This window comes from Callithrix jacchus, chromosome 1 (genome assembly GCF_049354715.1).
Source record: "Callithrix jacchus isolate 240 chromosome 1, calJac240_pri, whole genome shotgun sequence".
Lineage (NCBI taxonomy): Eukaryota > Metazoa > Chordata > Mammalia > Primates > Cebidae > Callithrix > Callithrix jacchus.
The window spans coordinates 198,674,887-198,695,579 of NC_133502.1; the positions used below are offsets into that span (position 1 = coordinate 198,674,887).

The window sequence follows — 20,693 nt, forward strand, 5'->3', positions numbered from 1 at the left end:
CTTTTTATTTTGGAAGGAAAAAAAGGAGTCTCATTCTGTCACCCAGGCTGGACAGTGGAGCTGAATGCAGTTTCAAACTCCCAGGCTCAAGTGGTCCTCCTGAGGAGCTGGGACTACAGGCATGTACCACCATGCCTGGCTATTTTTTTTTTTTAATTGTTGTAGAGATGGGGTCTCCCTGTGTTGCCCAGGCTGGACTCAAATTCCTGGCTTCAAGTGATTCTCCCCACTCAGCCTCCCAAAACACTAGGATTACAGGCGTGAGCCACTGTACCCAGCCTGCATTAACTATTTTAAAATAATATTTCAGAAGACACTTAGATACTTTGCCTGGTAGAAACCAGCAGGAAAAACAGAGATTTTAAAAACTGAATTAAAGAACCCATTAAGTCAAGGATGCTCGGCCTACCTAGAGCTGCCAGGAACTCGTGGCATCCTGGGAGCCGCCACAGCTGGACGCTGATGGAGACCTGAATGGGAGCTGATGCCAAGTCCTGCTCCTTCTCGCCAGCCTGGAGCTGAACCAGCACCTGATGGAGCTGAGGAAGGGAGGACAACGTGAGCACCCTGGGTCTCCTTCCCTGCCACCCCGCCTCAGGACTCGACCCGTTATTCTCATGTCACCTGTCACTGGCATCGCTAATGACCCTCTCACGTGTGTGCAGCATTTGAAATTCCTTTTCAGGTGCCTTCATACCTTCCTCTCTGTGGGAAGCTCATGGGGCAGTGGGGCAAGAGGCTGTGTGGCCAGGGGCCCAGGCCTGGTTCTACCTCCAGCCTCGCGTCTTCCCTCAAGTGTGGCCTCAGAGGAGAGGCCGTGGAGAGTCGAAGGGATGAGTTAGGGGACCAGCCACCTCCCTCTTAAGTCATCTTTAGAACCTTGAGGTGGATGGTGAAGAGGAACCTGGTTACATCTTAGAGCATCGGAACTCAAGGACTAATGCACATGGCCCACTCAAGTGTCCATTTCCTTTCAGATCTCGAGGTCTGTGACTTCTCAGGGGTCTGTGTGTGGGTTCACAGAGTGTCACTCACTTAGAGCTGGTTCTGCACCTGCTGTTCTGGTGGACCTTAAGGGGTCAAATCAAGGACACAAGAAGGGTGGAGCAGGAAGAGGGGAGCCAGAGCAGCGGAGGGGACAGGCCACTGGAGCCAGTGGCAGTGGGCGCCAGCCTGGAGCGCCACAGCCCGCGTGGCTCCGTTAGACAGCACGTGCACCCCGAGCTCAGAGACTGCCCAGGGAGACTCAGGGGTGGGCGGGTGGAGGGGCTCACCTGACAACAGTTGCTACTTAAAGTAGTACTCACCATTCCAACCATATTTTTAACAGCCTTCGGCCAGCAGATTATAAGAAAAAGAAAGAAAAAGAGAGAGAAAGAAGAGAGTTTAGACTCAAGCACAGGCTGTTATGCAACACGAGCTGATCACTGTTTAGGAAGCGCCACACCAGGCCTGCGGCTCTGCCCGGGAGGGGAGAGGAGCAAGAGTCAGCAGGGGACACACAGGAGAACGGACAGCCACACCCAGGCCAGCCGCGTGCGGGTCCAGAGGCTCAGGGGCAGCATCAGCCAGGCCTCCCTCCCCGGCCAGTACAGGCTCAGGAGGGAAAGAGTGCAGCGGGCATTTGTAGCCGGCTCAAGAAACCAAAGTCCCTGGTTCCCAAGTGACCCAGGAAAGGTCCACCAGCTGCCACCGGCACATCCCTAGGGCCCGACAGCATATCAGGCAGAAAGCCCCTGTGCTCCCATCAAAAGCAAGAAATTAAGCAACTGGCTCTTTTGGTCTCTCCACATAGCCCTGCAAAGGGAATACAATTCTGGCTTTCAGATTCTGTAGAACACAGACCTCTAGAGAGAGCGCCTGGGTTCAGGATGCTTTAATATGCAACGTTCTGGAAGTGTCTTCCTGATGCTGTTCAACAAGCAGGCACAACACACTTATTACAAAATGAGCAGGGACTCAGCCAAGGGGACAGGTCACTGCTGCTTCAAAGTTCCAAACCCAGGTGGAAACAGCCCCAGGTGAAAGGAAGCTCCAGGCAGCACTGAAGAGTTTCAGAGGCTAATACTGGATGGAGTGGCTTTATTTCTTTATAGAAATATTTCTGCTTAAGTGAAATTTGCTGGCAAATATCTCTAACAACAATGTGTATTACTTTTTCAAATTGTGACACTCCAATATGGCCAGAAAAGCAGCTCTGTGCTCTTCAAGGGCTGCTCCAACCTCCAGAAGTGCTCCCACAGCTGTCCCCTTGGAGTTTGGCCCAGACTCCCACTGGCCAGAATGGAGTGACACAGCATAGGTACTGAGAAGCTCCCAGGCCAAGCTGCAGAGGACCTACATGATGCTAAGAATTGGAACCCCTGAACTCCTGAACTAGATCTCTGTTTTCCTGACAGGAAGCACATCTGCTAAGCAGTATTGCACTAGAGTTCCCTGCTTCGCCTCAGTGACTGTCTTGTTTCAGGCATGGTAAGACCTTTGATTAAAGTATGGGAGCACTGCACCCGTCTTGGCGGGCTGGCCCACAGCTGGTGGCCTTGGCGGGCTGGGGGAGAGTGGCTGTAACACGTCAATCTGCCGAAAAGGGGGTGAGGAGGACAAGGTTCAGGAGACCACTGAATGGAGATTTCAGGAAATGCCCTGAGACCACAGGTGACAGGGGCCCCAGAAGCATCCTCTGAAGGCTCTTGATGCTCTGGGCTCAGCACCCAGTGAGAACACTACGCAAGCCTGCCCCTCTGTGTCCCTCTGAGTCAGGCACCCAGCTTTACCATGGGGTTGGCTGCACAGCTTCATCAGGGCCACAGATGCCCATGACAATGCCAATAGCGGCCAGTGTCTGCCAGAACAACCTGCTGTCATCCCAGTAAGGGGCAGTGCTGCTGGCATGGATGCCTTGCCATCATAGATGGAAACAGCAGGTAAACAGCACTTGTCAGGGAGGGCTATCCTCTTTCCCAGCCCTCACCTTCTCCTTCGAATCACAAAGGCAGACTACATTAACTTGCAGGTTCCTATTTAAGCCAAGCTGCTTTGCCTTCCCAAATCAGCATGGGGCTCAGGCCCTGCCTCAGCCCTCCTGGCTTGACTTACCCGGCTGATGAGCTGCTCTCCTGTCTCTGAGGCAGTGATGAGTTTGCAAAGGGCCTGGAGGGCAGGATTGGGCAGACCTAAACCAAGAAAAAAGGGAAGAAGTTAGAAGCGCCTCTGCACCCACAGACTGCCACCTTCCCAGGGGAAAGAACCCTAAATCTTCTGCATTGGTGGCATTTTCCAGAGGCCCAGCACAGCTGGACATGTGTTTCTGTATAACTTGGAAAAGGACAGTGTGGTCTCCCAGAAGGTGGGTGGAAGTGGGGTGAGTCCTGACCCTGCCACAGTTCTAGGCATGGCCACACTCCCAGGACCCAGGCAGCACCATACCAAATCAAGCACCTAGCTTCACCCGGGGGTTGGCCACACAGCTTCATCACCACAGCTGCAGATGACAATGGCAAAAGTGGCCAGTGTCTGCCAGCACAACCTCCTGTCATCCCGAGAAGAGGCAGCACCAGCTGGGCACAAATGCCTGCCATCACAGATAGAAACAGGATGTAAATGGCCCTTGTTTCCTCCAGGTGTGGAGAAGCTCGTGTCTGGGGCACCCTGCCATTTCTCAGGACACCCTCCTGCTCCTAGCTGAGATCCAGCATCCTCATGAATGCAGGGCCCAGGGTCACCAACTGTTCCACCTGCTGCCCCAGCCCTGCACCCACAGCTCACCCAGCAGGGACTGGATGGTGCTGCTGCACTGCTGGAGCCGGTCGCCCGGGTCAGAGGTTGGGAAGAAGACAGCTGCTGGCAGGCCGCTGGCCGGGGGGTCCAGCCGGAAGCCCACAGCAGTGAGGAGGGCCTGCCAGCCAGGGATGCCACCCACTTTGTTCTCCACGCTCTGCTGGGACGTGTACATGGCGTTGCGCTGCCCATTCTGGATGCGCTGCAGGGACTTCTCCACCTGGGGAGGAGTTGGGGGTGAGTCAGAGACCTGGGCCAGCCCTGGTTTCTGCCCATATGGCTTTGAGGGTACACAAAGCCCCAGGAGTGAAGCAAGGCTGACTGCTGCAAACCCACTTAGCCCACATGGCCAGGCCTGAGGATATGACACTGGGGCACTGGCCAGTTATCTTGCAAGGGAGGGCACAAAAGGGAAGGATTTTACAATCAGAGCCCTCAAGGGCTGATAGAACAGAAGGATTCTGTCCCTCCCCTAAACCACCCCTTCCACACACTCCACAGACAGTAAAGCAGTATCTCAACACACAGACCAGGGGCCTGCCTCAAACCATGCCCACTAGGATAAACCCTCAGGCCCTTCAGAACCCTTCCTCACTGCCACGGCCCAGCCGCATCATGGGGTCTTGGCTGGCAATGCCCTTCTTCCCTGTTCCTCCCACTCAGCCTTGGTCCCTCCACACTGGCCTCTGGAGCCTATACCTCCCTCCACTGGGAAGTGCCCTCCTGTCATCTAGGGCCTGAACAGGTACCTGGCACTTCTATGCTGAAGTCACCCAAGTCACTGCTGCATGAATTACATGAGTGTTTCAACAGTAGTGCAGGGCCTCAAGGTTAAGTAGGGGCAGCTGAGAGGTGCGGAGGCTCATGCCTGCAATCCCAGCACTTTGGGAACCCAAGACTGGCAGATCACTTGAGCCCAGGAGTTCAAGACCAGCCTGAGCAACATAGTGAGACCCCAACTCTGCCCCCCAAAAGAAGCACACCAAAAAACAGTGCAAACAGCTTTCGTCAGGCCTCCCTGGGCATGTCTCTCTCTAGTGGAAACCCCTGTCCACTCTAGGATGTTGAATGCCCTGTGAGGCACATGTGCTCTCACTGGAGGGGCATGGGTTGTCCAAGACGTCACTTGAGACTTTTTTTTTTAAGTGGGTAAACACTGGAATGCCGGGGCTCAGTGTCCCGAACAGGAGGAAACAAGCCTGCCTGGGAGGACAGACGATCCACCCTGGCTGTCCCTCGAGCAGGGAGGCCTCCAAGACACACTGTACAGTGGGTCAGGAGTATCCAGGAGGAGTTAGAAGGTAGGGACTAGAGAACTTGAGATAGTGCCAAGGAAGGGAAAACCCTTCAATGTGCCTGAGGTGCCTCAAGGCCATGTGGGGGCAACTGAGAGGCCTGGCCTGGGAGGAGGTAGCCTAATGGGAAGAGAGGGCAGTTCCATTACCCCAAAAAAGCAGTGTGCAGTGGCGGCAAGGACGCAGGGACTTTGGGGTGACAGGGACCTGAGAACTGAAAGGCTCCATGCAGTTTCCAGACACAGGGAACAGTGGAGAGGGCTTCCCAACACCCTGGGTGTGGGCTGCCTCGATCCTGGTCTGAGTGCTGGGGGCTTGCTGGGCACAGTGTTCACATATTGATGGCTTTCAGGCCTGAGGAGACCCCAAACTTAAGAAATGTGTGTGACTCTATCCTCAGGAGTGCATGGAGAGCTACCAGGCCCAGGTGCCAAGGGTCTAAGGGCCCTCCTGTTCAGGCCCAATCCGTGGGCAAGAAGTCTACACAGCCAAGAAGACATTCTCGCTCCTGGGCCTGCGTGGATGCTGCCTCGGGTCCTCCATCTTAATCATGGACAGAGCCAGGCTGTGCAGTAACCAGCCTGCAAGGAGGCCAAGGGGTCTGTGGCAGGTTTGGAAGGAGCTTGGCTGTGGCATAGCTATCCACCCACGCTGCGTGGGCCCAAGGCTGGCACTGGGCCAGGAAGAGATGGGGTGGGCCAGGGCTGGTCTTTCTGGCACAGCACTCTAAATGATTTGAAATGGCTGTCCAGGATATTACTGAGGTAGGAGGATGAAACAAGTTTTACATCAGTTTGACTCACTTGATGACTTTTACACATGTAGACGGGAGCCCTCCATTTGTGCCCTTGCCTGGGCTCCATAGATGTTGGGGCAGGCTGGTCAACGGCATGAGCAGACTTGGACTTATTAGGGGCAGACTAGCGTCATCTGATGGTAAAATAGTATCTCTCCACTTCAGACTCTACTGTGCACCAAGTGCTCACATTTTCTTAAATCCTCACAAAAACCTTGAAATGTTAAACTTTTATCCCCCTTCCAGATGAGAACACTGAGGCTCAGAGACAAAGTGACTTGCCCAAAGCCACATGGCCTAGAAGCAGCTTAGGGTGTGGGTCACTGTCATTGGCTGCCCTTCCCCCAGGGTCCTGGTGAGTACTGCTAAGTCACCTGTATGGCACCACACACTGTGCCCACTACTCAGGCCAGTAGGCTCATCCCAGGGACATCCACAGAAGCACCCTGGGGATGCTGCCCACTTTATGCTTTGCTGGGACAAGGGTATCCCAAGCAGGCTCAACACAGGGACATCCTGAACACTGCCCCAGTAACGATGTCCTCTCCATCTGCTCACATCCCAGTGTAAGGAAACCTTGCCATCCCCTTCTTGTGCAGCCCGACCCTCTTACCAGGTGCAGCAGCACTCGCAGGGCGTCCCGCGCGCGCTCCGGGTGCTGCAGGATCTCTGTGAGGGCCTGGCCAATGAGTGATGAGGGGCTGTTCAGCTTAACGTCACTCCCGATGAGCATGAACCCTGTGGAGAGCACGGGAGGGCACTTCAGCAGAGTGGCTGGAGACCCCCAGCCCCACCCCGGCTTCAGGGGCTCACTTATGCCTCATGGTTAACCGAGCACAAAGAGCAGGGCCTGGCAGGCAGGGAAGCGGCTCACAGGCTGGACTACAGCATCTGGCTCCTGGGCAGTGATGCAGCACCCTTTTGTTCACTTGCTTTTTATTTTTTGAGACAGTCTCACTCTGTTGCCAGGCTGGAGTGCAGTGGCACGATCTTGACTCACTGCAATCTCCGCCTCCTGCATATTCAAGTAGTTTTCCTGCCTCAGCCTGCTGAGTAGCTGGGACTACAGGCGTGCACCACCACACCCAGATAATTTTTGTATTTTAGTCAAGATGGGGTTTCACTATGTTGGCCAGGATGGTCTCGATCTCTTGACCTCATGATCAGCCCGCCTCAGCCTCCCAAAGTGCTGGGATTACAGGCGTGAGCCACCACACCCGGCCTGTCCCCTTCCTTTTAAGAATCAATAGTTTAGCTGTTCAGGTAAGTGGGGCCTGCTGTTTTGCAGAAAGGAGTCGAGTGGGAAGTGCAGTGGGGAAAGTGCCTTATTTTCTCTGAAATTCATCTATCTCTGGGCCTTTAGGAGGGAACATGCCAGGGCAGGGAGGTGCACTCCTCTCCTCCTTGGGGAGGCAGGAGTGACTACTCCAGTTCTAAACCGGCAAACTCAGTCCAGCTGGGAAAGACCAGCCAAGGAGCACCGCATCCCGCCTGTTCCTTTCCACACACACTTCCACAACAGAGCTTGGGGGAGCAGGTTCCTCAAGCTCACGGGCAACTTCAGGACCATCCTGCACTAAATAGTGTAGGAAAAGGGTTTTCTAAGAGAATGAGCTGATTTGTTGTTTTTTTGTTTTTGAGACAGAGTTTCGCTCTTGTTGCCCAGGTGGGAGTGCAGTGGTGTGATCTGGGCTGTCACTGCAACCTCCGCCTCCCTGGTCCAAGCGATTCTCAGCCTCCCGAGTAGCTGGGATTACAGGCGCCCGCCACCACCCCCAGCTAATTTTTGTATTTTTTGTAGAGATGGAGTTTTACCATGTTGGTCAGGCTGGTCTCAAACTCCTGACCTCAGGCTATCCGCCCACCTTGACCTCCCTAAGTGCTGGGATTACAGGTGTGAGCCACCACACCCAGCCTGAGAATGACCTATTTTTAAAGGTAACAGGAGAGCATCACTAAAAATGGTTTCATCCAGAACAAAGTTGTGACTTATATTACCTATCAACAAAACTAAAAAAAGACCTTTTTCAAAATTCGATGCCCATAAGCACACAGGGAAGACCTGCCCAGACAGGAAAGGGGCCGGGTTCCCACAAGCCCTGTAGTAGGTTCTGTGGGGCCCAAAGCCCCTTCTGACTGCCAGGAGCTTGTAGCACAGGACTTGTATGGCAAGGGCACTAATGGAAACCACGGGGCTCACCTCTACTTTCTGTGTAAGGGAACAGGCCCAGAGTGTGGTTTGCACTCTATGAGTCTTGGCCTGGCAGGCAGGGTCTCCTGCACAGCAGAGCCCTCTGAGTGACTGCTGTGGGCAGCTTCCCACAGGGACCCCAGGGGAAGCAGGTTGTTGCCTGGAGCTGAGAGGCAGCTCTGTACTCAGGAGGGGTGCCTCCCTTCCCACGCCCCTGTGACCGGCAGTCACAGGAACATTCTCTCTTCACTCCCTAGACCCTAGACCCTCCGGCACCCTCTGTAGGCAGGCTCACTAAGAGCATGTATTCCGCAACCCACAGGGCCTGAAGCTTCACAAGATGCTCAGTACACTTCTTACAGATCCTCCCAAATGTGCACTAGGTGGTGTCATCAGCACCACCATCGTCCCCTTGTTACCTCTGAGGACACAGCTGCAGAGAGGGTAAATAACCTATCTCAGGCCACACTGCCAGGACGGGGAGCTACATCCATCCCGAGTCTCTTTACCGCACACTCCTTTCTATAGTCATGGTTTAAATGAGGTGCTATGGAATGGGTCGTCCAGTGTACCCTGACATCTGGAGGGGGGTTTTACATTCATACTTTCATGGCAAATGGGTCTGTTGCTTCCTGGTCCAAAGATGATCTTAATAGTAGGAAAAACTCATTTGGCAGAAGCAAGACTCGGCACACAGGCTGTCTCCCTCACTCTTCCACGGCTGTACCTGCCCTGTCCTGCCCTCCCCAATCCCACTTTCCGAATAAAATCGGAGGACTATGGGGACTGAGCCCCAGGCCTTGACAGGCACCCGCAGCTGGCTGAGCTCTCACCTGCCCAGTTGGAGGGGTGTGAGAAGGCCTTGCTGCTCTGCACCACCTTCATGGCCTCCCCCAGGGCAGCGCTGGCTTTCAGGCCATTCAGCAGGGATGAGTAGAAGGCATGGATGAACATCTTGGAAGCAGCCACTGGCACAGGCCACAGAGACACAAGGACACACTGAGCACCGGCAGCCAGGAAAGCCCTTGTCAGCGCAATGACCCCATCAGCTGTGACTTTGCTGTTGGACTCCTGGGAGGAGCCAAGCACCACCAGCTTCACGGGCAGCTGCAGGTCCAGGACGTCGGCGGCTGTGAGTAGCAGCTCCTGCAAGGGCGGACAGTCCGAGATGCTCTCCCCATCACTGGCATCGTCCTGCACCCGCAGGGACTCGGGGATCATGTAGGGGTGGCCAAAGGAGCTCTTGCTGCTGGCAGGGTTGCCGTCCATGCTGGGCGTTAGGACCAAGGCCGACAGCTTCCAGGAGATGTGGGTGGCAAAGTGGACGCACTCAGCCTGGGTCAGGGCACTCATGACTCTCTCCTTGGTGGCCACACTGCCCACTAAGGGCTGGCAGCCCAGCAGCTCTGACACCATGTAGGCCTCTTCCTCAGCTGATGGCATGGGCCCCCACAGCCACCTGTCCATCACAGCCGATGGAAGCTTGGGGTTGCCGATGACAGCCGCCATGGATGTGGAGCTGGAGTATGTGGGCGGGTTCTTCCGTAAGTGAGACTAGGAGGGGAGGGGACAAAACAGACCACATGTCAGAACGGCCAGGCTGCCCAGCAGTGGTCAGCCAAGTACAGGGGTAACCAGCTCTTTGCTGGTCAAGCCTGGATCCACATGTTTCCCCAGTCACCTCATTCACTTATTTTTCAACTTCTTTTTGACACAGGTACCTAACTTACTGAGAATCACACCTGCCATGATGAGCTCTTGAAAATCATCAGGACTGGATGGTAGGAGTCCTGAGAGGACTGCAGGAGGCGGCCCCGACTTGACAGAGTGGACAGAGGCCATGGAACCCGGGACAGCCAGCCTGCTCCACAATCCTCATTCCCACAGACCTCTCTGTGTGGCTCCTAAGAGGAAGCCCAGTCCTGGTGAGTCAGGGCCATGAGAAGTGATTCTGTTTAAATGGTGCAAACAAGCAAGTCAGTCCTGGGAAGAGAGGGCTAAACGAAGTCCTCTTAAGAAGCTCTATATATTAACAAAATTCTAGTTCCCTTCCGCCTTATATGCTGCAAAGTAAAAAGTATCACTGAATGAGAAAATCAGCATAAAGAAGCCCAGTCACGTCTGTCTGAATTTCCACTATGATGACTTTTGATACTTTTTTGGAAACATTTAGTATGAAGTATGAACATTAAGCATGAAGTATTTCAGAATAACTTTTTAGTGCCTCTGCTTGGTGATTCCTTAAACTCTGGGTAAGAGAAACACTAGGTGCCTGGAGGAGATGGCCTCTTCCAGGTCTCTGGTTAAGCTACAAACAGCTAGCTAGCTGTAGTCATCAAAATAAAAGCTTTCTGAAGGTGGTGGCATCTGATACCCAGAGTGCTATCAGCTGGCACCGTGGTCCGCTGGGTGGTGGCAGCGTCAAGAATCCCAGAAGGAAGCTCACTTCCTATCCGAGATTCAGAGTCAGCCGTGGAAACCTGAGAAATCTAGAGAAAATAATTTCTTTCACTTTGAACTGATTGTCTGCTTCACGAGAAAAGTCTTATCCAGCTACAAAAATGGTCAAAATTCAGATCTACAAATACCGTGAGGCAGAAACTAACCCCACTTAGGCCATGCCAATGAGCGAGTCATCAAAGCTGCCAAGACAGGCCCTGTGGGGACCACCCATGCACAGCGCCCAGCCTCGGTTCCTAACCCTACCTGCACTTTCCACCACTGTGAAGAGGCCCATCTGACTACACCCACCTGGCCTGCCATGGGGTACTGGGGGCAGATGGGGTCTGAGAGCTCTAAGAGCAACTGGCAGCTCGAGGGCATCTGGAAGTTGGAGGATGGAGCAATGCAGACCCTTGTGATAAAGACAGTCCTGCAGCCGGGCAGGCAGGGATGCTGCAAGTGGAGTGCCAGGCGGGTGTAGGGCCCTGTGGGACTGGAGGGCTCAGAGGGAAGCCAGGATTTTGGCATCTGAGAGTTTGGAGAAGGGGAAGAAGATTAAAGGTTGGCTCAGAAGTTTCTAATCAGGTGGGCAGGGCCAAGGGTGGCTGCGGGGTGAGACCCATAACTCGGGGCGGCCCAGTGTTACTCTCTTGATTTTGGGGTGTTTCTGTGTCCCCACCTGTCCCCTGAAAGCCACCTGACTTGTTTTCAGTTCCATCGGCCTGTCAGGCTGTTTTCCACTCAACTCCACTCTTGCTTGTCTGCCCTCCCTGCCTGGGTCCCGGCCAGCAGTCAGCTCGAGGGCCAGGTGAACTGGGTGGCTCTGCTGTGCCCACTGGGCACTGTGTGGATGGGAGGTGACCAGTCCCCTCAGGTGCTCAGTCAGGCCTCAAGCCTGGCTGTGTGCCTCAGAGCAGCTCAGGACCCTGATGTCACAGCAAAGAAACTTAGAAATGACACAAATTGTGGCTTCTCAAGGTAGCAAAGAATGGCCAGGGTCATGAGGGCCATGCCCCATTTTTGGACAGACCTCTAAAGTCATGCTACCTGTGTGCAAATCATAAAACCAACACTTTTGAGGAGATCACAGCTATGCCTTAGTAACACAGCCCAGTCCAGCCAGATAGACAGCGCCTCGTGACCCAAGAGCAAGCCCCCACCCCCACTATGTGTATGAGCCTTACCTTGGACTGCATGCTAAGGGAGCGGACGGAAGGGACGGCGAGGAGCCCGAAGCGCTCGTAGAGGTACTCGTTGGAGGAGCTTCCCTTCAGGAGGGCGAAAGGAATGAGGTAGAGCTCCCCCTCCAGAACCAGGATGAGCTGCCGGTGCCGACCCACGGGGCCGCTGGAGTGCATCAGGCCCTGCGGAGCAAGCATGGAGAGGCTGACATGGGCAGCCCAGCAGGCACTAAGACAACCTGAGCCACAGCCTGGATGATGCAAGATGGAGCAGGTGAGGCCTGTGGGTGTGTGGGGGGCCGTGGGGCAGGGGCGGGTCACAGCCCTCCGGGAGTGTCACCAAGAGGCATACTTGCTTATGGACTGTGGAGGGTTGACCTGGCAGTGTCCATCTGCCTCACAGTCCTGAGACAGAGGACAGTTCCTGGAAGTTCACAGGAACCTGGAGTGGGTGGGAGACCAAGGTCACAGGCCGTGAGGGGGATGGCCTACAAAGACAAAGGCAGACCCAGGTAGATCCAGATGTTCCTACAGGAGGCAGGAAATGAATGCAGAGGGCATTGTCCCACAAAGAGCTCTGCGAGTCGCAGTGCACCCCAAAGGACCAGTGCAGGGGCCTGTACTGAACACCTGAGAATGAGTGGGAATAGCTCCTCTCAAAACGGTATATTGTCCATTTCAGTGGACAAGAGGCTAGAAATTCAGAGTGAGTATGGGAGGTCTGGGGGCTGGCATGACAGCCCCTGGAGATGGGGAGGGTCTGGGCTCTAGGACCTTTTGTGACCTCCTCTGAGGAAAGAGTGGCCCCTTGGCTCTGGGCTTGGGAGGTGCTGTCCCCACTTGTTCCTTCTGGGGACGTAAGGGGACCCAAAGCACAGATAACTCCCATCCCTCTTGAAAGGCTGGCATGAAGACCCAAGGCAGGGTAAACACAGGACCACAGCAGACACGGGCTCATTCCTGTTCACTGGAGAGCAAGGCTAGGGCTGCGGGCATCTTAGTGAGAGCAGCAGGCAACAATCCTGGAGCTGGGTCCGCACAGGTTGAGGTGAACAGAGGTGGCATGGAAGCTGCTGCTGCAGCCCAGAGCCTGCAGAGAAGGTCCCAGGTCCACAGAGCCTGTGCAGCACCGGGTGCCATGGGTGGGGCTGGCCTGCCCCCCAACTCCATCTGCAGAGGACTGGCTGACAAGTGGACACCCACCAGGGTGCCACCGTGCCCGGGGAAGCAAATGTGCTCGCTTGACCTGTCTGATGTGCAGCCATGGGCAGCTGGCTGAGGGTGGCAGGGCACTCAGCTAACCCAAAGTGACACGTGCCTGGCGGGACGTTCAGTCTTTATAAACCCATTTTTTTTTTTCTTTCCTTCCTTAAAAATAAAATTCTAGCTCCATCTAGCAAACGCAGAAATAAAAATTATTAGGCCAGTCTGTTTGATTGTTTGCTGTAAGAGCTATAGTATGGGCCGGGCACAGTGGCTCACACCTGTAATCCGAGCACTTTGGGAGCCCATGGTGGGCAGGTCACCTGAGGTCCGGAGGTCAACATGGTGAAACCCCATCTCTACTAAAAATACAAAATTAGCCAGGTGTGGTGGCAAAGACCTATAGTCCCAGCTACTCAGAAGGCTGAGGCAGGAGAATCGCTTGAATCCAGGGGGCAAAGGTTGTAGTGAGCCACGGTTGCACCACTGCACTCCAGCCTTAGTGACAGAGTGAGACTCAAAAAAGAGCTACAGTATTTCTCAAGAGGAGGTAAACAAATCACTGTGCAATTGTGCAACCCAGGCAGGAAGAAGTGGGGTATATCACAGTAACCCCAACACTGTCTGTGGATGAGCTCTAGGTTAGCATGGGGAGGAGAAAGAGCGAGCTGTAGGTACCCAGGTCCATGGCCTGCCATGGGCCACACCTGAAGCCCCTGGCTCCATAGGCAGAGGTGGCTCAGGGGGGCTGCTCTGGAGGGCAGTGCCACCATGCTGTCAAAGTGTGCCAGTGAACCTTGAATGAGCTGCAGTGGCACAGCAGATGGTGCCCTGACCCTGGTGACCCCCTGCTGCTCAGTGAGAGCCATGCTGCCTGAGAATGGGCAGTATGAGGCTTGAGTCACCTGCCATGTGCAAAGCTGGACCCACCCTCTGCTGTTCACAGGGCTTTGTTGTGACAAGATGCCAGCCCCAGCCCTGTAGGTCCTTGCTGGGCTCCTGCCACCCACGCCCAAACCACAGTAACTTCTGTCAGATGTCATCCCACAAGCTACTGCCTTGGCCAGGAGACATGAGTCCCTGGTCGTGACACCACCTAACTGCATGAACCAGAGGGAAGCTGGGCAAGCTGAAAAAAGGGGGAGAGAGGCTGGAATCCACGCAGAGCAAACATTCACGGGCAGCATGTCTTTGCAGAACTCTGCTAACTCTACCCACAAAACCTCACCTGTGGCAGAAGGCTAATGACTCAGTGAATGCATGTCCTTGGAGGCAGCTTGTCTGTCTTCTCCAACACTCCACCAGGGGTGGGGGCATCTCCTGTGGCCCTATTGTCAGAAGTCTCCCACGCTGGCCCTCAGCTTTCCCGTCAGCCACTGAGTGGTGTCCCTCATGTGCCTACTGGGGACTATAGGGAAGTCATTTAAATTTAGCACATGGTCCCTGCTTGGAAACTTAGGATGATGTACTTAGAAAAATACAATGCACACAAGAGGCCATTGCTCAGTGAGACTCAGTATTGTCTAATGTAACAGCCTCACAGCATCATAAGATATCACCCCAGAATGGGAAGTACCTACCTAGGCTGATGCTGGGCCCACCCAGGAGGCTGCTCTGGTCTGTGAGGACTGGGGAAGGCCCAGCCTGGGCAGATGCTGTTGCCAGGTGAGCTGGGCACAGGGCTAGAGAGGGGCATGGGAGCCGGACTGTGGGGGCGCTGAAGATCAAGCAAGAAAGCGTGATTCTTGTTGGCTGTCAGCACCTGCCACGCCTTCTCAGGCTGAGCCCTGCAAAGCACTGAGAGGCAGCCTGCCTGTGGGAGAGGGGGCTATGCTCTGGAGCAAGTCGGACCAGGGCAATGCCCACTGAGAGAGGAGACAAGGAGACTTGCTGGGACTTGGTGAGAATGATCTTAGCGGGTGAGGAGAAGTCTGAAGTCCAGGCTGGGAGATGAACCTCATATCCCAGTTTAGAGGTCTGAGTCCTCCCTGCATCGTGCCTGGGAGCTGGTAATAAGTTTGGCACATGCATACAAACCTGGGTGAAGGCCCCCATATGGGACCCCTGTCCAAACTGTGTGAAAGGAGGCAGGTGACAGCAGCAGCTGTTCTCTGAAATGTGTGGGCTTGTGGGGAGATGGGTAGAACGGCAGGCTGACAGCTCCTGTTAAAAGGCACAGGGAAACTGATTGGACATGCTAGAGAATGCTCAGGAAACTTCTGAGTTCTGCCTCTGGTATATGCGTGCTGTCCTTGCACTGCAAGATTAGCTATAATCCAATGTGAACTTGAAAAGGGGAAAGAAAGCAACATCTCTATTCAGCTTACATATCATCAATTACACTGCAAAAGAGAGACATTCAAGGAAACACTACTGGGCACCTAGGCCTGTCGGCCTCGGAAAGGGCATCTGCTGGTTTCTTAAGGTTTAGGGTTGAACAATAAAGTGGCTCACACAGCAGCAACTACCAGCATCTCCAACAGATTCCATCAAAGACTCAGATGTTCTGACGTTTCCAGTTTCTAGTCATGGGACTTCTAAAAGCAGAAGATGATGGGGCAGGTGCACTAGAATCTGTCCCTTCCCAGGTGGTGCCCTTCACTCTCACCAAGGGGCTGTGGCCCTGACTGTGGCAATGTGAGTCCAGGCAGTAAATGCTGCTTGAGAACTTACTGTGTGCCAGGCCTGGTGAGAGAAAAGGGGAAAGACACAGTACCAGGCAGGCAGGCCAGCATGCGCAGCACTGCGGGGCTGCCCTGGGGCGCAGTGATGGTGGGTACTGTAAAGGTGCGGTCTCTGCACAAGGAGAGGGTTGTTCCTCTGACAGGGTGGGCGGCGAGTGCACTGGACGTGGCTTTGCGCAGCTGTTGTCAGTTTACTGCCCTTCAGGTCCTGAAGCTCCTGTCACTACCTACTCTGAGACAGGTTGCGTCCTTCAGCTGTTTCTCCCATGACGTGCAGGGTGCTGAGCTGTGTCAGTGGAGTGTGCTGAGGGGCACTGAGGAGGCAACAGCTCTCCTGCCAGCCTGGGCCACTGGTAGGGGAGGACATCCAGAGGGGCCTGCCCAGCCACGGGCCCAGAACTCTGTCCTGCTGCCACCTTGTAGTCTCGGCCTGGTGATAATCTTCCCGCATCCCTCTCTACATGGAAACCAGAGTCCCCACACTCCCAAGGCCTCCTGCCTCTGTAGGTGCCTGGACCCCCGGCACCCATCACTGCTGGAAGCTAATGGCTGCTCTCCTGCCCACACTTGGGGCTACTGCTTGCCAGCAACTCCAGATTGGCTCTGGCCCAGCCAAACAGTGGACATATCTCTGTGTCCTGTGGACTGAACCATACCTCCTCCCATGTTCATTCTTTACTGGACACGCTCCCTCAGCCCTAGGGAAAAACAACACAGCTTCCCTCTGTCCTAGAGTTACTCACTTCTCAGAGGTAATAGTTCTCTATATGGAACTCCCTGGTTAGCTTATGGCCTGTTGTCTGTCTCCAGATGGACCCAGAGGATGAAAAGCCATTCCAGTGGCCTGGGAAGGGAAGCTACATGCTGGGAAAAGAACAAGGGGCCCGAGGGGAGGCCCTACCACGGAGTCCAGGTCAGCCTGCCAAGTCAGGGTGCTCCCAGCCCTGGAACTGCTAGCTGGGGAGGCGAGGGAAGCCGGTAGGGGTGGAAGTAGGGGCTCTGAGCACTCCAACAAGATGCTAACCTCTGCACCTTGGTTTCCAAAGCCACGGGACAGTGCTAGCATCCATTCCTCATAGGCCTAGGAGGCCAAGGTAGCTGCACAGCGGGTTGCTGAAGCATCTAGCCCCAGGCCTGGCACTGGCACACACTCCAGATGTATTGGGTAAATGTGAATTTACAACTGTCTACAGTGCAGGGAATAAGGTGACACTGCCCCTATTATTTGTACTACTATTTTCTCCTGGGCCACGGTCATTTTTCCAGTATTACTCACTCCCTTTCCCTTTGGTGTTTATACACATTCATGTGGTTAAAACACACAAATGGCTTCTCTGGAGCATCCAGCTCCGAATTTTAACCCAGAGACTAAGAGAGAGAGATGCCGCCACATCCCCTACCTCATCTCATCTTCACGTCACCATCACTATCATCCATACCTACTTACTGAGCCACCACCAACCAGTTACCCTGAAGTCCAGTTTCCAAGGCTACAGTTCTCCCAGGCAACCCCCACGGATCCCAAATGTGTGTTTGGGTGGTGAATTCTGATTTGACTGCTGTTTTGGTCAGCAGGGACCTTCCGTATATGCCCTGGTGAGCATAGGGCTTGAGCTCTTCAGAAAGCACTCATATCAAATGGTACTAATTTGTGTCCTAATTTGGGGTTTAAGAAAGATGTGATCTCTCTGACCGCCTAGGTCAGAGGATCAGCAGGCGACCTTCATGCTGCACCAGGGAGTTTCCTTTTCACTGGCGGGCACAGCAGGCCTCTCAGGGGTTCACAGTATCTATCACAAGTGAGAGGAATGAAAGTCTCTGATCACCGTGGGGGAGCGAAAGAAAATGGCTGAGCCCATGAGCTTTCAGAATGATTAGGCTTCGGATGAACCAGATGGTACTGTTTGCCATAAGGGTTCCAGAGGCAAAGGGCTGCAGGGTATCTGGGTACCCCAGAACTGTGTATAGGGCTTCACATTTTTTCCTGACTCATCTTTTTGATGGAATAAATTTATCAAACAGAACCATTTAAGGTAGAAGAACCCTTTCTATGATGCTTCTGGGAAATCCTGTTGTTATGGGTGGAGACATACAGTTTGGGCAAAGATCACACACCTGGAAATCCCCCTCAACCATGACTGAAGCCTACCAAGACTGCAGATATCGTATTCCAGCCAGAAATGGAAAAGTGAACACTCAACCCATTCAACTGCATCCTTTGGCCAAGCAACAGCCCATTGGTTTGCTTGAAGAACAGAAGAAACTATTGGAGAAATGTGACCTATGGCCAGCAAGAGCCAGAGGGGCCTGCCTGAAACCCAGGGTCCAACTTCAGCCAAATCAGCTTGAAGGGACTGTTCAAGTCCTCTGTGCAGTGGGAGTGGGTGGGGGGTGGGGGGGCTCTCTATCTTGGCTGACCTGATCCCTCCACCCTCAGTGGCAGAAGACCTTGGCCTGCCTGGAACCTGCCAGGGTAAGGCTAAGATGGCTGCTTGTTGAACACCAGCTAGAACAGAGCCAGCACCCAGATGACACTCACCTAACAGCAGCCATGCAGGTGAGAATGCCATTTACCACGTGAGAACTTGCCGGTTATCCTGGGTGCTGTCACCATGGGTTTTAGTCATACAGACAGCTTGCAAGTAATTGCCTCCATTTTTCCTCCTCCTAATCAGTTGTGAAAATGCTTGTTGTCCTTGGGTGATGTCTGTCCTCATTTGAATATGACTACAGATGTCGCAATCAGAAATCAATTAGACAGCCTGGTGGTGGGGCTGCCAGTCTCAAGGGCCTCATCCTCTACCCCAAACTGGAATCTAGGTCTGACTGTTTCTAAGGACAAAAATTCCCTGGCTATACCAATCTATTTAGGAAACAGACAGCCACATTCCCGGGCATCTGTTCTAGGATAAGCCGACTTACTCTGGTACCTGATTTTACAAAACACAAGGGAGTTCTTTCCCCCAGGGCAGTGATTACAGTCATGACCCAACCCAGGCCAAGGCATCCTCCTGGCGGAGCCCTTGGCAGAGCTAGACTCCTGCTTTCACTCTTAGATGAGACTTCTCAGTGAATTCCCTGAGCTCCAGTGCTTGGAAAGCAGTTCACCAGCCTAACAGACATAAACAAGTTTTGAATAAATTTCCAGGGTCTTAAACGGGTGACTCCACAGCTTCATGAATCACAAGCCGAGGTGAATGACATGTACTTTTCTTTCTGATCAAAGTCACTCGCTCTTGGTACCTGTCCTACAACCTTGCTTTTTGAATTTAAATATAGGAAACAGGGAATTTAAATATTAAAGGGAAATAAAAATAATGATGATAGAGAAAGATCCCCAAATCTGGGCCTTTGAAGAATAACTTGACCAGATGTAAGGTAGTCCTTAAACCTGGTTCCTTGATTATAGCAGCTGCTGGCTCTGGAAAAAGGGCTCATCTGAAAACTGAGGGGTGATTTGGGATCTGGGCAGAAGAGCGGCTTTGCCTATAGCAGCCCTGCAGAACCTTGCCAGGAGTCTGCTGCCGAGTGGGGGACACTGGAGAGAACCCTGAGGCAGCCTTGTGCCTTTGGGTGGTGGGGACGGGACTGGTCCAGGATCAGTCCAGGGCAAGAAGCAGCGAAGTCCAGGTCAGAGACATGGGTTACTATCCTCCACTCTAATTTGATTAAAAACTAACGCCACAGACACAAACACGTCCCGGTAGTCCCTTTCACGCTACACACTTACAACTTTTCTTCAGTGACATTTCCTCCTTTGGGGACCACACAGGATCTGACTTAATGTTTGATGATGGCTCATGTGCACATGCAACCAGGCCCTCCTCAAAGATAAGTGGACATGCTCGCCTCATCATGACAGCAAAGGACAGCATGGTTCCAGGAAAGAGCCACGACAGTGTTTCCCTTAAGCCAAATTAAATCACATACTGGTGTAAGGCCTATGGTAACATATTATTCTGTTCCACTTTTCATTCTGTCTGACCTAGTCCCTGAGCAATAGGACTGCGGCTAAACAAAGGCAGTTGTTCAAATAATTATAGGCCCTATGTGAAGAGGCTAATCGTTTTAGTCTTGAAGTGTCAGTGACTCATCATCTTGGACTTTTGGCTTTGATGTGTATTCTCGCTGAAAATGTGGAGAAGGGTCTGGCTCTGCCTGGCCGCTGACAGCTCCCGAGCCGGCTGGTGGTATCATGTCGCCCTCTCGTGGCCTCCGGAGCAGCACGGCATGCTTGCAGCCAGAGCGGGAGAACAATCCAGGCCTCCTCTCCCTCTACCTGGGCAGCCCTGGTGAGGAGTGCTGGACCCTCCTGAGATGACAGGGTCACTGAGGCTGACCTGCCACAATTCGGCATGGCCCACCGGCCTTGGGTGCTGGCCTCCATCTCCACCCTTAGTCTGTGAGTGACCAGACATGAGAACACAAGACACTGGCCCAGATTTTCAGCTGTCTCCCCCAGGCTCAGGACAGTGTGTGCCTGGCACAAGTCAGTAAATATCTGTTGAATAAATGGATAAAACTGGGGATGGAGAGGACTCCTAATTAGACTCCAATTTCTCAGTTAAGTGTTTTTACTGATACACAACGGATCATTTTAGTTAGCCAAGGAACAGTGCTTGCTCTGATGACTTACTTTAATACCTTTAAAAAGGTTCCACTCTGTCTCATTTAAAGCAGCCAAACTCCTTCCCTGTGTTCACAGACCTGACTCACAAGAGACTGTATCTGTAGATATCAGGAACTAAGGATGTGCTTTCCAACTGCATGCGTCACCTCAAGATAAGACTGCAGCCCCGCAGGTGGGTTCAGGGGCCCCATCATATTGTCCACACAACCAGCTCTGAAGGGCATCAGAAGCAGAGGGTGCTGCTGGCAGCATTTCACTTTTTTAAATGCTGGTGACAGGGCTTTTTCCTTTTCCTAGAGTGTAAAGGCATCATTCTGATCATTGTTCTAACTTGTTTGAGGCTTAAGTCCATACTCTTCTCCCTTGCTAGCACCCTACAGGAAAATTAGGTTGTCCCAAAGCCAGCTACCACTAATCCCGAGAGCATCTTTTTATTCTTTAAGTCACAGGGGAAAGTCCATAGGGAGAAAAACTCTAAAACACATGGTACAGCT

At 53.4% G+C, this 20,693-nt stretch overlaps 1 protein-coding gene and 1 long non-coding RNA gene across 7 annotated transcripts in view; one reads left to right on the forward strand and one right to left on the reverse strand.

The window, feature by feature from the left end:
- The window catches only part of TTC28 (tetratricopeptide repeat domain 28), a 708,603-nt gene that overhangs the window by 10,616 nt on the left and 677,294 nt on the right, over positions 1-20,693 (reverse strand). For 4 of the 6 annotated variants that reach the window (XM_078337130.1, XM_035258622.3, XM_035258970.3 and 1 more), the window contains 7 exons: positions 11,686-11,865; positions 8,893-9,613; positions 6,482-6,606; positions 3,766-3,997; positions 3,097-3,173; positions 1,308-1,331; positions 410-539 (listed from right to left, as the gene is read on the reverse strand). In XM_078337130.1, the coding sequence (XP_078193256.1) occupies positions 410-539; positions 1,308-1,331; positions 3,097-3,173; positions 3,766-3,997; positions 6,482-6,606; positions 8,893-9,613; positions 11,686-11,865 (1,489 nt within the window). The remainder of the gene's footprint in view (positions 1-409; positions 540-1,307; positions 1,332-3,096; positions 3,174-3,765; positions 3,998-6,481; positions 6,607-8,892; positions 9,614-11,685; positions 11,866-20,693) is intronic. The other 2 variants (XM_035258707.3, XM_035258910.3) reach the window with 1 other exon arrangement.
- Positions 534-20,107, forward strand: LOC144577670 (uncharacterized). Its single transcript, XR_013522097.1, has 3 exons — positions 534-2,472; positions 3,621-9,191; positions 9,777-20,107. It is a non-coding gene; the product is annotated as an uncharacterized LOC144577670 (long non-coding RNA).